Source organism: Sapajus apella, unplaced genomic scaffold, assembly GCF_009761245.1.
Source record: "Sapajus apella isolate SASKATOON/1434 unplaced genomic scaffold, GSC_monkey_1.0 scaffold108, whole genome shotgun sequence".
Lineage (NCBI taxonomy): Eukaryota > Metazoa > Chordata > Mammalia > Primates > Cebidae > Sapajus > Sapajus apella.
The window spans coordinates 4,987,728-5,002,677 of NW_022437048.1; the positions used below are offsets into that span (position 1 = coordinate 4,987,728).

The following is a 14,950-nucleotide window of genomic DNA, read 5'->3' on the forward strand; positions in this document are numbered from 1 at the left end:
AGAAAACTGAACCTGGACTCCTTTCTTACAACTTACAAAATAATTAACTCAAGATGAATTAAAGACTTAAACATAAATCCTAAAACCATAAAAACCCTAGAAGAAAACCTAGGCAATACCATTCAGGATTTAGGCATGGGCAAAGATTTGATTAATAAAACACCAAAAGCAATGGCAACAAAAGTCAAAATTGACAAATGAGATCTTCTTAAACTACAGAGATTTTGTACAGCAAAAGAAACTATCATCAGAGTGAACAGGCAACCTACAGAATGGGAGAAAAAAAATTCCAATCTATTTATCTGAAAAATGTCTAATATCCAGAATTTACAAAGAACTTAAACAAATTTAATTTACAAGAAAAAAAAAAACCCCATCAAAAAGTGGGCAAAGGATATGAACAGAAACTTCTCAAAAGGAGACATTTATGCAGCCAACAAACATGTGGAAAAAAAAAAAAAAACCTGTCATCACCAGTCGTTAGAGAAATGCAAATCAAAACCACAATGAGATACCATCTCACACCAGTTTGAATGGTGATCATTAAAAACTAAGGAAACAACAGATATGGAGAGGAGGTGGAGAAATAAGAATGCTTCTACACTGTTGGTGGGAGTGTAAATTAGTTCAACCATTGTGAAAGACAGTGTGGCAATTCCTCAAGGATCTAGAACCAGAAATATCATTTCACCCAGCAATCCCATTCCTGGATATATACCCAAATAATTATAAATCATTCTACTGTAAAGACACATGCACACATATGTTTATTGCGGCACTGTTTACAACAGCAAAGACTTAGAACAAACCCAAATCCCCATCAATGATAGACTAAATAAAGAAAATGTGGCATATACACACCATGGAATACTATGCAGCCATAAAAAAGGATGACTTCAAGTCCTTCACAGGGACATGGATGAAGCTGGAAACCATCATTCTCAGCAAACTAACGCAAGAACAGAAAACCAAACACTGCATGTTCTCACTCATAAGTGGGAGTTGAACAATGATAACACACACACACACACAGGGAGGGGATCATCACACACTGGGGCCTGTTGTGGGTGTGTGGGGGTCCAGGAAAGGGATAACATTAGATGTAGATTAATGTAGATGATAGGTTGATGGATGCAGCAAACCACCATGGCATGAGTATACCTATGTAACCTGCACATTCTGCATATGTACCCCAGAACTTAAACTATAATTTTAAAAAAGGGGAACTTCCTAAAAAATGTATATATATATATATATATATACACACACACATATATATATATAGTCTTTCAAACAATCTACTACCTTAAGATAATCACAAACACGAAGAAATAAAATATAGTTAAGACTGAGAAACTGCATGTACCTTCTGACTATTATTCCTCTCCCACCACTAGGTTTTTCTTTCCTGTTATTTTTGAAACATAGATCCCAATCTTAATCCAAGCATTCATTTTTCTCAGAAGCATTTACTCAATTAAGCCAACTGTGAGAAACAATATACAGGATAAGATATGTACAAACTCCCAAGTACAAAAGAAGAGTACAATTGCAGTCCTTCAACTAAAAAAAATAGAAACAAAAAACCCACAAAACATAGCCCTGTGATCAAGACAAGCAAATTTTAAATATTCTGAACATCACTGGCCATGGTATAGTGCCTGTGTGCACATGTGTGTGCATGCAGAATTTATCATCCCTTACTTAAATAATCACTTTTAAATTTAATTATCATTTTTGTTCCCAAATTCTGTCTTGATCATGATAGAATTCAATTTAAAAATATTTTTATTTCACACATAATTTAGTGCTTTGAAATGAAATACTAAAAAAAAAATGCCCATTACATGAAATAGAAAATAGGAAAGATGGCCCATTAAAATTACTTGGAATAGAAAAAAACTGGTGCTTTACCTTTAAAATAAAGAGAAAATGATGCGGCACAGGCCCCAGATTGTTTCCGTGAGGTGATAGGATATTACTTGTTGTACCTGCTTCCTGAAGAAACAACAAATACTGAATGGGTCAATGCTTTCCAGAAATGAGACCAAAAATGCAAAAAAGGATGGACAAATTGGCAAGAACCACTTTCCTAACTTTGTTTGAAGAGGATCAACCCAGAAGTTATTTTATTTCCAAGTAGCCTGTCTCTTACTGACAACAGAAATCCTTTGCAATATTTAAGAACTGGAATTTCCTGTCTCTTCTCTTTTTATCTTCTGTCTTTCAACTGGCAAGAGTCATTTCAACCAGCGGATTAATCAACTCAAAGACAGATCCTCACACAAAGGTATGTACCTGGAAATATTAACTGAAGAATTTTTACTTTGAATATTAATTTTTTTCTCAGACTTTTCAAGATAACATTTAATGAGCTTTTTTTTAGGACATTAATTATCATCAAAAACATAAGCACTTTATGCAAAATTGTAAGTCATTAAACATATTAAATTTTGAAAAATTCTGTTATTCACATGTCAGAGTAAAGCATTCATGTTGGGCATTGCAGACAACCAGTCCATCCAAGTACACAATTGACTTTTCCCCTTGATGTTCCTTAAAGTTCTTGAAACTTCATAATGATAGATTATTCTCAGATGTACTCTAAAAGAGGGAATTGTTCTGTAGTATATTTTTATCATTGGTTTTTCTATTGTTTTTCAAACTTCTCATAAGAATGGATCATGGGAACAGTAATCCTTAAAAGAAAGAGCCACACCCACATACAATTGAATATCCAGTGAAATTTTGTCCATAGGATTCTTTCAAGACTTGCATTGCTCAGGCAATACACTCAACCTATGTGGAGAATTGACTGTCCAGAAACCATTTGCACAATGGTGCGTGGAGTTGCTTTCCCAGAACACAAGCTATTATGTACTTGACAGGTGTTGCAAATTTTCAGCCAATTGAGAATAAAATACCTGGCCATCTCCATGTTCTCTGATTTGGTCTTTGATCCACCATATATGGATTTTTGGAAGCACTTTGAGGCCACACATCACAGACTAAATTAATTTAGTAGAATGTTGCTAACACTAGGAGATATATAATGAGATTCTTTTTTTCTTAGACTACATCAAACGGAGTAATTTCTTTCTTATGTTTTTGAGGTATCCCAAGGAATTACATTTATAACACATGATCTAGTTAATATGTTAATATTGTAAACCCAAGGCTATAGAAATCTATAAAACAATGCTATTTAAAAATACGAAACTATTCCAATGTAAATAATTGTACATTTCAAAGGAATTACCTCTAAAGGCAAAAACCGTAGTTACAAAAGCTTCTATTTGCTAAGGAGAATTTGACTTCAAAATAATGGACTAGTTTTTATTTTTGTAATACTGAATCCAAAATAATGTTAAGCAAATTTTCTAAAAATGCTACAATAGTATATCTTTACTACATTATACCCATGTGTCGAGAAATTTTAAATAGTACTTTTTAATTTAAAAAATCATACTGATTACCTATTTTGCTTACTTTCAGAGGCAACCATAAGGATGAAGTCACTGACCTTGATCTTGGGCCTTTGGGCTCTTGCAACATGTTTCACAGCAAGTATCGTTAATCACGATCACACATCTTTATACTCTTCTCAATAACCATTACTTCAGATCTATTTTTACATTAATAATATTACCTTTTCTTAAATATTAGTAATGATTACACATTGATGAAACACTGTTCTAGTGCTTAAATTTAAATTTAAAATATAATTTAATTTAAATACCTGCATATTGGGAAGCTCAAATCTATATCAGACTGCATTAAACGGCGATATAAATGTAAATTCCTGTGCTCTAGCAATTACACAGTAGGCAAAACCACCGTAAAATGAGATTGTTTAGTTGTTCTTAACATATGGAGTCACCTAACTCACTTACTGAAAATATAGTACTAAAGTCCTCAGCCAAGCCTGAATAAGAGTATCCCATAACAGGACCTGGGAAGATGCATTTTGCAAAGGATTTAGGAGATTCCTTGCATGCTAAATTTTGAGGAAATAATAAACATTTATAGTAACTCCTACCATATATTAAAAACTAGGTTAAAGAAAACTACGTTCATTGTCTTCAACCTAGTTTTTCATTTTAGAACATTCTAAATACACTACAAAATTACAAAGAATTTTTTAATGCGTATTTTTTAAAGTAATAGAATGAAACAATTTGAAAGGAGGGGTATATTAATTCCAGTGTTAGAAGGGGGAGATTAATTCCAGAGTAACTTCTCCCAAAGTACCATAAAATCTATTAGATCAAATGGGAAAACATGAAAACTGATTTTTTAGAAGACTGCGACTTCCACAAAGCAGGCAACCTACAATTATATCATTCTGAAACACGAAACATAAAATAATGCCTCTCTCTTCTACTTTTAAAAACTTGAATAAAAGCAGAACATTCTTAAATGTCTGAAGTATTCTGACTTTGGCCGTGTTACTGCATGCATTATGGGTGGACATAAGTTTTGATAAGTCAAAAACATACTGGCCTACATTAAAAGTCCTGTCTTAATGACTTCATTATAACGCTGATTTTCAATATTTTTGTGTCCTCAGAATAAAAGAGAAAAACATTTTATTATTTTAATGTATCAGGCTGTTATTATACAAATAATAACTTTTCTATAAGATACATTTGAAAAATAGAGCTTTCCAATAATCAAAGCAGTTTAAATAGAAATGAGACTTTTTCCAAATTATGTGATTCATGATGATTAATAACTACCTAACATTGGTAATGTGAAGGGTAACATGTCCTTTGTGTATATATATTTGTAGATGTGGTAAGTAGTCATATTCAACCTGTCACCTTTTGAGTGTTTTCTCTGTTATAGGTAATTTTCCAAATGCATTACATACATTATCTTTTTCAATCCTCAAAGCAAGTCTATTTATAGCCCCATCAAAAAACAAATAAATTTAGATTCAAAGTATGCATGTCTTATACATTTAGATTCAAAGTATGCACGATTATTTCTAAATTGAATAATGTAGGAGATTAACATTAGTTATAGCCCTTTGAGAGAGTAGCGGTCCTTCCTAATATGGTATTTTCATTTTTATCATTTTACTTTAGCCAATTGAAAGGGAGCTAATCGCTGTGACTGAGTTAAGAGATTAGGAAAAGAACAGATATTTACTACAAAGATTTTTCATTACATAATATTTAGATCAACATCAGGATTATCTTTAAAAGGTTACTTTCAGCTAATTTTTTAATTGTCTCAACAATAAAAATGTGTGAAATATTTTCTCATACTAAGAATTTGTTTTCTTGACAATAAAAAGTCAAATTCTGAACTTCCACATACCCTGACTAGTCTTTGGATTGGCAGCCCTTGGGTCAAACACTCTCCAAAATGCCACAAACTATCACTAGCTAGAGAAGACAAACATGAGGCTGGTCCCACAGAATTGCTTTGGAAATTTTTATTTGTTCATTTCATTGGTGATATGGATACAAGTTTTGCTGGCATGTTAAGGGCAGAGGCCAAGTTGAAGAGCAAATGGGAAATAAGAACTGGTGTTGGTAAATATAGAATTTCCTTTCATACAGCTTTGCTTTGAAGGAAAGAGATAAGAAGAAAGTCACAACAAGGGTATTGGTGATTGAAAGTAATTCTTTTATAAACAGGTGAATTATATCAATTGATATTTATTTCTCAAATGATGTCTTTAACCTCTCTGCACATGTTAGGTTAAAGAGGCAAGAGTAGAATCAAGAGGTCATATCAAGGGGCTGTTAGAGTAATTTTGGTAAAAATAGTGACAGATTAGAATGAAAGCAAGAAAGATGATAAGAAGTGGTTACATTTAGAATTCTGGGAGCGGGATGCCAAACTGATAGGATAGGGAGAAAAAACTGAGTTGAACATCAGTGACAGTGCTTTTCTGAAGAAAATGAGCCAATTAAAAGGCAGATATTAAAGTTTCAGAAAGTAAAAGGGAAGACTGACAGAGCCACGTCCCTGAGAAAAGAATTATAAAGAAAAAGAAACTATCTAGCTATCAATGACTTCATGGTTGTGTGGCCAGTAAATCAGGGAAGTTCATTTCTAATTGCCTGCAATATCTTGGTGAAGCAGGAGGAAAGCCATCTTGGTGGGGTAGATGAGAACTCAGGATGAGGTGGAAAACGATGATAAAACTGGCATCAATGTAAAATTACAGGCCTCCGGAGAAGTGGGAAGAGATAATCTAAGATAATCCTCAAAAAAGGATTTCAGGCAGCACTGAAGGTAACTAACTTTCTGATGGTACAGTGCTTGTGACATCCTCTATCATTGTTAAGAATCTGGAATTAAGAATCCAGGAGACAGAGGGTTTATGGTAATATTAAAGTTTAGGATTACCAAGGATAATGGGCAGCCAAACAACTACGTGATGGGACTGAGAACCACAAGAAGTGAATGTAGTTTTGTGTGCTGCATAAACTATCTGCTCCAAGCAACCTGGACTTCTTGCCGTCAGTAGAGTGGAACATCATCCTTACCCCAGAACATTTATGCATTTTCCTTCTATTTGGCATGCCCCCTCCTGATTTCATATTCTTTCAGTCTCTTTTCAAATGACTCCTTCTTAAAGAGACAATCCTTCATTATTTTCCTATCCAGAACTGATTGCTTTAGCTCCCTAATGTATTTGTTCCTTGCACTACTTTTCAACGATTTTTTAAATTTTTTAATGAAGATCGGGTTTTGTTATGTTGTCCACGTTGATCTTGAACTGCTGGTCTCAAGCAATCCACCTGCTTCAGCCTCCCAAAGTGCTGGGATTTCAGGCATAAGCCACATGCCCAGCCTCAGATTTTTATTTCTAAAAATTGTACTCTATATAAACCAGACCTGAGATAAGCACCACCCTAGGCACTTTACAAGTGATATTTCATAACAAATCTGACAGTAACCACAGGAGATGGGCACTTTTATGAATGTCATTTTCCTGATGAGAAAGAGACTCAAAAAGGACACCACACTCACCCAACCTCTGTATGCCAGACACAGAACTCAAATAGTGGCATGAAACCCTAGAGACTCATTCCATTCATTCTACTTCCCATTAGATCTTATTTATCCCACCCTGTATTGTAACTAGTCAGCCTGTAGATTCATAGAAAACATGTTTGTACCTCTGGCAACCTGTCACAGCTCCTATATTAGCTCATTGCATAAAATAGGTGAACTCACGTGTTTCACAATTTATTAATGTTCAAAGCCCAGAACAACCCCGAACTCTTGAATTAGACTTAAAAAGGCCTGTTTTTCCCATGCTACAAAGGCATTTTCATTTGAAATTTGGAATGGCAGACCTCACTATAGGCAAAGGATAAGATTTTGCTCACTACCTATTTTTTCCAGTCAATACTATCCCAGCTTTCATTGAGAGCCTAAGTATTCAGAGGGCAAAAGAGAAACTTTTTTCTTTGAAATAGATTTTCAGACATTATAACTTAGATACAATAATTTACTATTGCTCAGTAACAAATTACCACCAATTAGTAGCCTTTAAGAACTTATGATTATCTCAGTTTATTTAGCCATAACTCTGAGCTTGACTAAAGTGGCTTCTCTGTTCAGAGTCTCACAAGTCTGAAAAGGTGTGTCCACTGCTGTATTTTTTTTTCTGCAGCTCGGTGTCCTTTTGTAAGCTTGTATGGTTGTTGGCAGGATTCAGTCCCTTGGTTGTTGAAGCCCCTACTTTCTTGCTGCCTGTGAGCCAGGGGCCACTCTGAGCTCCTATAGCCAGTCTGCCATGTACTTCCACATGGCCCTCTCCACAGCATGGCATCTTGATTCAAAGCCCACAGAAAAGCATTTGCTGCAGCTTCAAATCTCTCTAATTTCTTCTCTCTCTGACATCGTAGAACCTGTTTTAAAAGGACAGCATGTGCCAGCAGGGAGTAGAAATCTTGGGGCCATCTTAGAGTTCTCCCTACCATAGAAAGAATTCACCCTTACATTTAACTGTGAGATATCTGATTTAAAATTATTTACTTCTTTTTTCCACAGCCTGGTGAGAGTCAAAGAGGCGCCTGGGGACCATATCCACCTGGACCACTGGCTCCTCCTCCACCAACTTATCCTTTTGGACCAGGATTTTTCCCACCACCCTATGTTCCAGGGAGATTTCCACCACCCCTTCCTCCACGCTATGGTCCAGAGAGAATCCCACCACCCCCTCCTCCACCCTATGTTCCAGGGAGAATCCTACCATCCCCTCATCATCCCCTTTATCGCCCAGGTTATCCACAGCCACCTTTCCAACCAAGACCCTATCCACCTGGACCTCTATTTTTCCCTGTAAATTCTCCAACTGATCCTACCCTCCCTACTTTGGCACCCCAAATACGAACAACTCCAAAAGAAACCATCACCACCACAGAAGATACCATCACCCTTACAACTACTGCTGCTGCTAACAAAAATAAGAATTTCAACACTACTTCAAAGAGACTATTAGACAAAATCACTTCCATTATTGGATGAGAATGAAAAATTCCAAAGCACTGAGTTTTTGAGAGAAATATCTTATAGAGAAATTGTGAAACAATCCCCAAAAACCTTTATATTAATAGGGAAAAATAAAGAATTGAGCAACACTGTGAAGTCTCCACTGTTATCAGAGCCACAAGTTCACCCCTCAGTTATGTCACCTAAACAAATTTTAGTGCTACCAGAGGCTGGTCTTGTCCCTCAAGGCCAAAAAAGTAAGGAAAAATGCAATAAGACACTGGGACTTGAAGTGTAAGGTTATGAAGTTAGAAGAATAGCCCACTAGATGCCCTCTTCAGTATGGCAACCCCTCATACAATTACAAGGCACAAAATAGGATATTAATAGACACTAAAATGAAAAACCTTAGCCCTCACCATAGCCTGGCCCAAAGAAATTCCTGAATATCATCTGATCATTGCTTATAAATAGTTACAGAAAAGAAACACAATTCTAGCAAATCTAAATATCTGAGAGGTGAAACACAAGTCTTCGAACTTAATATGAAAATCTTTTTCTACACTAGGACAGAGATAGAAGATAGGTTCAGATGGCAACAAGAAGAAGATGATGACTGAGATTTCCAAGTTTCTAATGTATCTATTCGTTGACGTTTCAATCAGAAGTATTGTGATAAGACTATTTAGGAAATGGCCTCATGATGTTATCAGAGCTGTATCTTTCCATGCTTGACTTTTTCCTTCAGGACACTTAACTTCCCTCATTGCCATCAAACACATAAATTAAAACCTCTCAGTACACCTAAAGTAAGCACAAAATTTCTGTATGTATTTAATGCTATCCTTTTTTGTTTTCTCCCTGGAAAGGGTCTCACTCCCGTCACCCAGGCTGAAGTACAGTGGAGCAATCACAGCTCACTGTAGCCACGCCTTTTTGAGCTCAGCAAATTCCACCTCAGCTTCCCAACTAACTGGGACTACACGTGCACGACACCACACCTGGCTAATATTTTTGTATTTTTAGCACAGATGGGGTTTTGCTACATTGCTCAGGTTTCTCTTTCACTTTTGAGAACCTACCAGGATACAGGGACTGTTTTAGTAGCACAATAACAGCAATACAGTAGGTAGTCAAAGTATAGTATTCATGGAGCTTATCTTATTACAAAATGATCTAGAGAAAAAGTGTTCAAGGCAAAAGAGATCAACCATGTAAAGATTTGAAACCACAATAAATGTTGTGTATGGGAAGAGCCAACAAAAGGTAATGTAGTTCACACTTACAAAAGAGAACAGTGGAAGTAGATGATTTGAAGAAGGTAGAGAAAAAATACATCATAAAGGGATTTTGATTTGGAACTTTATTCTACATGTTATGGGAAGTCATTGTAGCTTCAGATGAAGAAACAGCCTTATCTGATTAACATTTTCAGAACTTCATCACTCTGGCTGATCTATGGATAGCAAACCATAACAAGAGCAAGAGTGCTTAATACCTAGGTGATGGGTTGATAGATGCAGAAAACAAACTTGGCACACAGTTACCTATGTAACAAACGTGCACATTCTTCACATGTATCCTCAAACTTAAAATAAAATAGAAAGAGCAAGAGAGGTGGATATTTCAGAAATCCTGATGAGAGAAGAGGTGGCTTAGACTAGGGAAAGATCAACAGAGATGAAGCAAAGTGATCAGCTGCAGCATACAGCCGAAAAAAATATCCAGAAATCTTTGATGAAGTATAGAATCTTGCATTTAAGGAAAAGTAAATAATCTAATAGTAACTCTGATAATGTTGGCCTAAACAACTGTGTCAATAATGGTGTCATTTAGTAAGTTAGGAAAAAAATAGGAAAAGATCAGGATGTAAGGGTTTGGAATATCATAAATTCTGCATTGGACATGTTAGGGTTGAGTTATCCATTTAACTTCTGTATTATTGTATTGCTGTCCTACCATGTTATCACCAACTTAGAAACACAAAATGACACAATTTTATTATTTCACTAGCCTATAGAAAGTCTAGCTAATAGTATGGCTCAGATAGTACCTCTGCTTAGAGTCTCACAAGGCTACAATCAAGGTATTAATAGAGCTGAATGCCTTTTTGCAGACTTTAGGGAAAAATCTGTCTAGAGGCTGTTTATCTCTCCTGTGCAGCTCTTCTTCCTGACTTTTGTTTGGCCACATGTCTCTGAGTCCAGCCAGAAAAAAAAAAATCATCTGTTTTCAAGATAAATTTCCTTTCCTTGATTATTTAATAAAAGGGAGACTAGAGTAGATATGAAGTTTAATGCTTTGATGTAAAAATTGGAGGTAATGAAAATTGTTGGTAATGATTATGTCTACAGAATTATCATGAAAAAGGTTGGGTTAAAGTAAAACAATGTGAGCCTTTCAAATCCAAATATGGAAGCACGCAGGTCAAAAACTTAGGAAGCCATGGATTGGATGAACCATTTATAGGGATATTGAAGTCACCAAACCTGATGAATAAAGGGAGAATACTATAACCAAAGTGGTAAAGTCTTTTAAAAATGTCAAGTAGTAACTGGGCAGGAAGAAATTATTTCAATATAGAAGAGTAGTGAGGAGGCATAGCTTTCATGAAGGTTCTTCAAAGTTAGAATGATGGTAAAGAGATGAGGTTTAGAAATAGCAGCGAAGGCACAGTCATCTACCTAACCTTGGTGTTGCTCTGTCCATATTATTTGCAACTGGCAGTGATGGATGACGTCAGAGTAGAATATAATTCTCAAAAGGTTCTCCTTATGATATAAACATTACAAAGCAGTGCTTTCAGTACATGAAATGAGGAGTACCTAAACAGAAACAAGTTGCTGTGAATTACTCAGCAAGGTCCTGTGTACTTAGCTAGCAAGTGGTGATGGGGTGAGAGGAACAAGTATACGTGAATCTTCTTCTTTTTTTTTTTTTTTAGAGGAAGAAAGAGAGAAAGAAAAAGAAATAATTTTAAAAAAGAATGAAGGAAAGGAAGAAAGAGGAAGAGGAAGAGGGAGAGAGAACAGGGGTGTTGCTTTATTGCCCAAGCTAGAATGCAGTCTAAAAATGGGCATGCCTGTAATTGTGTTTAATAATAGAGACATAAAAAAAAAAGGGAAGAAAATAATTAACAAGCAGCCAACCAATATTTCATTTAAACCTGTAAATAGGTGTGATGTAGTACTGATAAGAGTGTATATTTTATGTATTTAAGTGGAGAGTTCTAAAAATGCTAATTAAGTCTGCTTGTTCCAGATCTGAGTTCAAGCCCTGAATGTCGATGTTAACTTTATGTCTCATTGATCTAATATTGATGTTGAAGTCTCCCACTATTATTGTATGGGAGTCCAAGTCTCTTTATAAGTCTTATATATCTGAGTATTCCTGTATTGAGTACGTATATATTTAGGATCTTTAGCTCTTCTTGTTGCATTGATCCTTTTGTCATTATGTAATGTCCTTCTTTGCTTCTTTTGATCTTTGTTGCTTTAATGTGTATTTTATCAGCAAAAATTTCAACTTCTGCTATTTATTTATTTTTGCTCTCCATTTGGTTGGTAAATTTTTCTCCATCCCTTTGTTTTGAGTTTTTGTGTATCCTTGTATGTGAGATGGATCTGGATGTAGCATACCAAAGGGTCTTGGCTTTTTTTGCCTGTCTGTGTCTTTGGATTGGGGGATTTAGTCGATTTAAATTTAGAATTAATAACAATATATGTGAGTTTAATACTGTCATTTAATGTTGGCTGGCTGTTTTGCCCATTAGTTGATGCAATTTCTTAATTATGTTGATGTTCTTTATTTTTTGGGATTTTTTAGAAAGGCTGATACTGGTTGTTCCTTTCTATTTGTAGTGGTTCTTTCAGAAGCTCTTGTAAAGCAGGCCTGGTGGTGATGAAATCTCTGAGCGCTTGCTTGTTCACAAAAGATTTTATTTTTCCTTCGCTTATGAAGCTTAGTTTGGCTGGATGTAAAATTCTGGGTTGAAAGTTCTTTTCTTTAAGGATGTTGAATATTGGCCCCCACTCTCTTCTGTCTTGTAGGGTTTCTGCTGAGAGATCTGCTGTGAGTTTGATAGGCTTCCCTTTATGGTAACCTGACCTTTCTCTCTGGCTGCCCTCAGTATTTTCTCTTTCATTTCAACCCTGGTGAATCTGGTGATTATGTGCCTTGAGGTTGGTTTTCTTGAGGAATATCTTTGTGGTGTTCTCTGTATTACCTGGAGTTGAATATTGTCCTGCCTTGCTAGGTTGGGAAAGTTTTCCTGAATAATATCCTGAAGCGTATTTTCCAGCTTGGATTGATTCTCTTCATGACATTCAGGTACACCTATCAAACGTAGATTTGGTCTTTTCACATAGTCCCATATTTCTTGGCGACTTTGCTCATTCTTTTTTATTCTTTTTTCTCTAATCTTGTCTTTTTGTTTTATTTCATTAAGTTGGTCTTCGACCTCTGATATCTTTTCTTCTGCTTGATCAATTCAGCTGTTAAAACTTGTGCATAGTTTGCGAAGTTCTCGTGTTGTGTTTTTCAGCTCCATTAATTCATTTATGTTCCTAAGTTGTGTGTTATTGTTAACATTTCATCAAACCTTTTTTCAAAGTTCTTAGTTTCTTTGCATTGGGTTAGAACAAGTTCTTTTCATTTCCAGAAGTTTCTTATCATCCACTTTTTAAAGCCTGCTTCTGCTAATGGAACACAGTCTTTCTCCATCAGGCCTTGTTCTGTTGCTGATGAGGAACTGTGCTCCCCTGTAGAGGGAGAGGCGTTCTGAGTTTGGGTATTCTCAGCCTTTTTAGGCTGGTTTCTTCCCTTCGTTATAAATTTATCCATCTATGGTCTTCACAATTACCGTCTTTATAGTTGGGTTTCTAAATGGACGTCCAACTTGTTGATTCCCGGTGCTAAAATCTGAGCAACCCACTGTGCTGGCCAAAACAGTGGCTTTAAGATTGATGGCGATTTTCTGACTCTGCACTGAGAATCGCTGCACCAAGGCAGCGGCAAAACCGCCTCACTGGCCTCAAGAGTCACGCTGGCAAGAAGTGGGGCTCCTCCGCCGGGAATCTCCTGGTGCTGAGCAACAAAAATTGATCTGAAAGTGTGGCATCCTCTCGTTCTCTGCGCTTTCAGTGGGAGCTGCAATCCCAAGCTACTAGTAATCAGCCATCTTGGATCTCTCTTTCCGTGAATCTTCTTAATATTGTTACTTCATCCTGGTTCAAGATGTAATTTAATTTTTATTTGCAAAACATCTGGGCCTCTAAATTGCATATTTATAAAGATAAGCGATCTATACATTTGCTCCCAAACCCTGTGGAACAGAGCATGAAAAACATACTCCAGCTCCACCAAGTACTCTAGTACAAATAGTGTACTTGAGACACAGACAAGGACTGAGTTTTGCAATATATTACTGCAAACACAGAGAGAAGAAGCTTAAAAGAGAAAGGATGCTGTTGATGAATATGCATGAGTTTGAGAGAGCAGAGTTGATGTTTGTGGATTGGGGAAGAAAGAGGTTATACAGCCCTTTAAGGATGATGGTCTGATTATAGGTGGATGAGCTTAGAGACAAGGAATCTTAGAGGGAAAAGATGAACTCTAAGACACAGCATGATTAGTCCCGATGGCATCTTAGAGAAAACTATTTAATATATTTTAGTTATATCTTGTTTCTTGAGATTGTTCTCTCAGGATGAGAGGGTATTAACAAAAGCACCCAGAGTTCAGAAACATTTTAATGTTTTCTTAATTTGTTTAACATTATTTACTGACCTCCATGTGTCATGAACTGCAATAGTTACCTGAATAAATAAGTGATCAAAACTAAAATCTTTGCCTTCCTGGAGCTTAAAGAATATCAAGGGGGAGAGGGCTATCATTTTCTGTCAATACTGTGAAAATTTTTTATCAATTCAAGTTCATCTTGATATTATTTGATTGTTAAATATTTAAATTACCTACATATTTGCTATAATAATTTTGGTGACTGTAGAGAAAGAAATATGTGATTATTATTATATCTTTAGACAAATCCACATCTCAAAGGTGTCTTGAAATTCATGAAAAATATACATAATTAAAGCTATAATATCACCAAAAAGAGGATACAAGGAGCACCAAGCTATAACTGGCTGACAAAAATTTTTTTTTAAAAAAAATTATAAAAATAACGAATAATTCTGAGTATCTGCATTTCCCTTGGAATGCATCACAAGTTTCACATAGGTCACATGTCAGTATTAGAAGAATGAGAGCTGAATCCCTTTAAAATAAGGCCAAAGCATGCCTGAAGCACTCTCTACCTCTGGCTATCATGAGAAACGATCAGGAAATAAGGAAAGCTGTAAATAGTCAATAGATAGTAGGTGCATTGGAAAAGATGAATTATTAAAGTGAGCCCAAAAAAATACAATTAGGGTGGCAGAGGGTTCAATGTTTAAAACTGAGAGCTTGGACACCATGCAGAACCATT

At 35.8% G+C, this 14,950-nt stretch overlaps 1 protein-coding gene across 1 annotated transcript; it reads left to right on the forward strand.

Moving 5' to 3' along the window:
- Nucleotides 1–2,217: 2,217 nt before the first annotated feature.
- On the forward strand, nucleotides 2,218–8,614 carry SMR3A (submaxillary gland androgen regulated protein 3A). The gene is made up of 3 exons (XM_032259331.1): nucleotides 2,218–2,290; nucleotides 3,496–3,563; nucleotides 8,023–8,614. The coding sequence occupies exons 2-3, from the start codon at nucleotides 3,510–3,512 to the stop codon at nucleotides 8,497–8,499; spliced, it is 531 nt and encodes a 176-aa protein (XP_032115222.1). The 5' UTR covers nucleotides 2,218–2,290; nucleotides 3,496–3,509; the 3' UTR covers nucleotides 8,500–8,614.
- The last annotated feature ends 6,336 nt before the right edge of the window (nucleotides 8,615–14,950 follow it).

What these genes read in the sequence shown, in the direction of transcription:
- SMR3A (XM_032259331.1), top strand. Translation starts at nt 3,510, where the DNA reads ATGAAGTCACTGACCTTGATCTTGGGCCTTTGGGCTCTTGCAACATGT. An exon ending in CTCTTGCAACATGTTTCACA is followed by an intron (nt 3,564 to 8,022) that starts GCAAGTATCGTT and finishes TTTTTTCCACAG; the next exon opens with CCTGGTGAGAGTCAAAGAGG.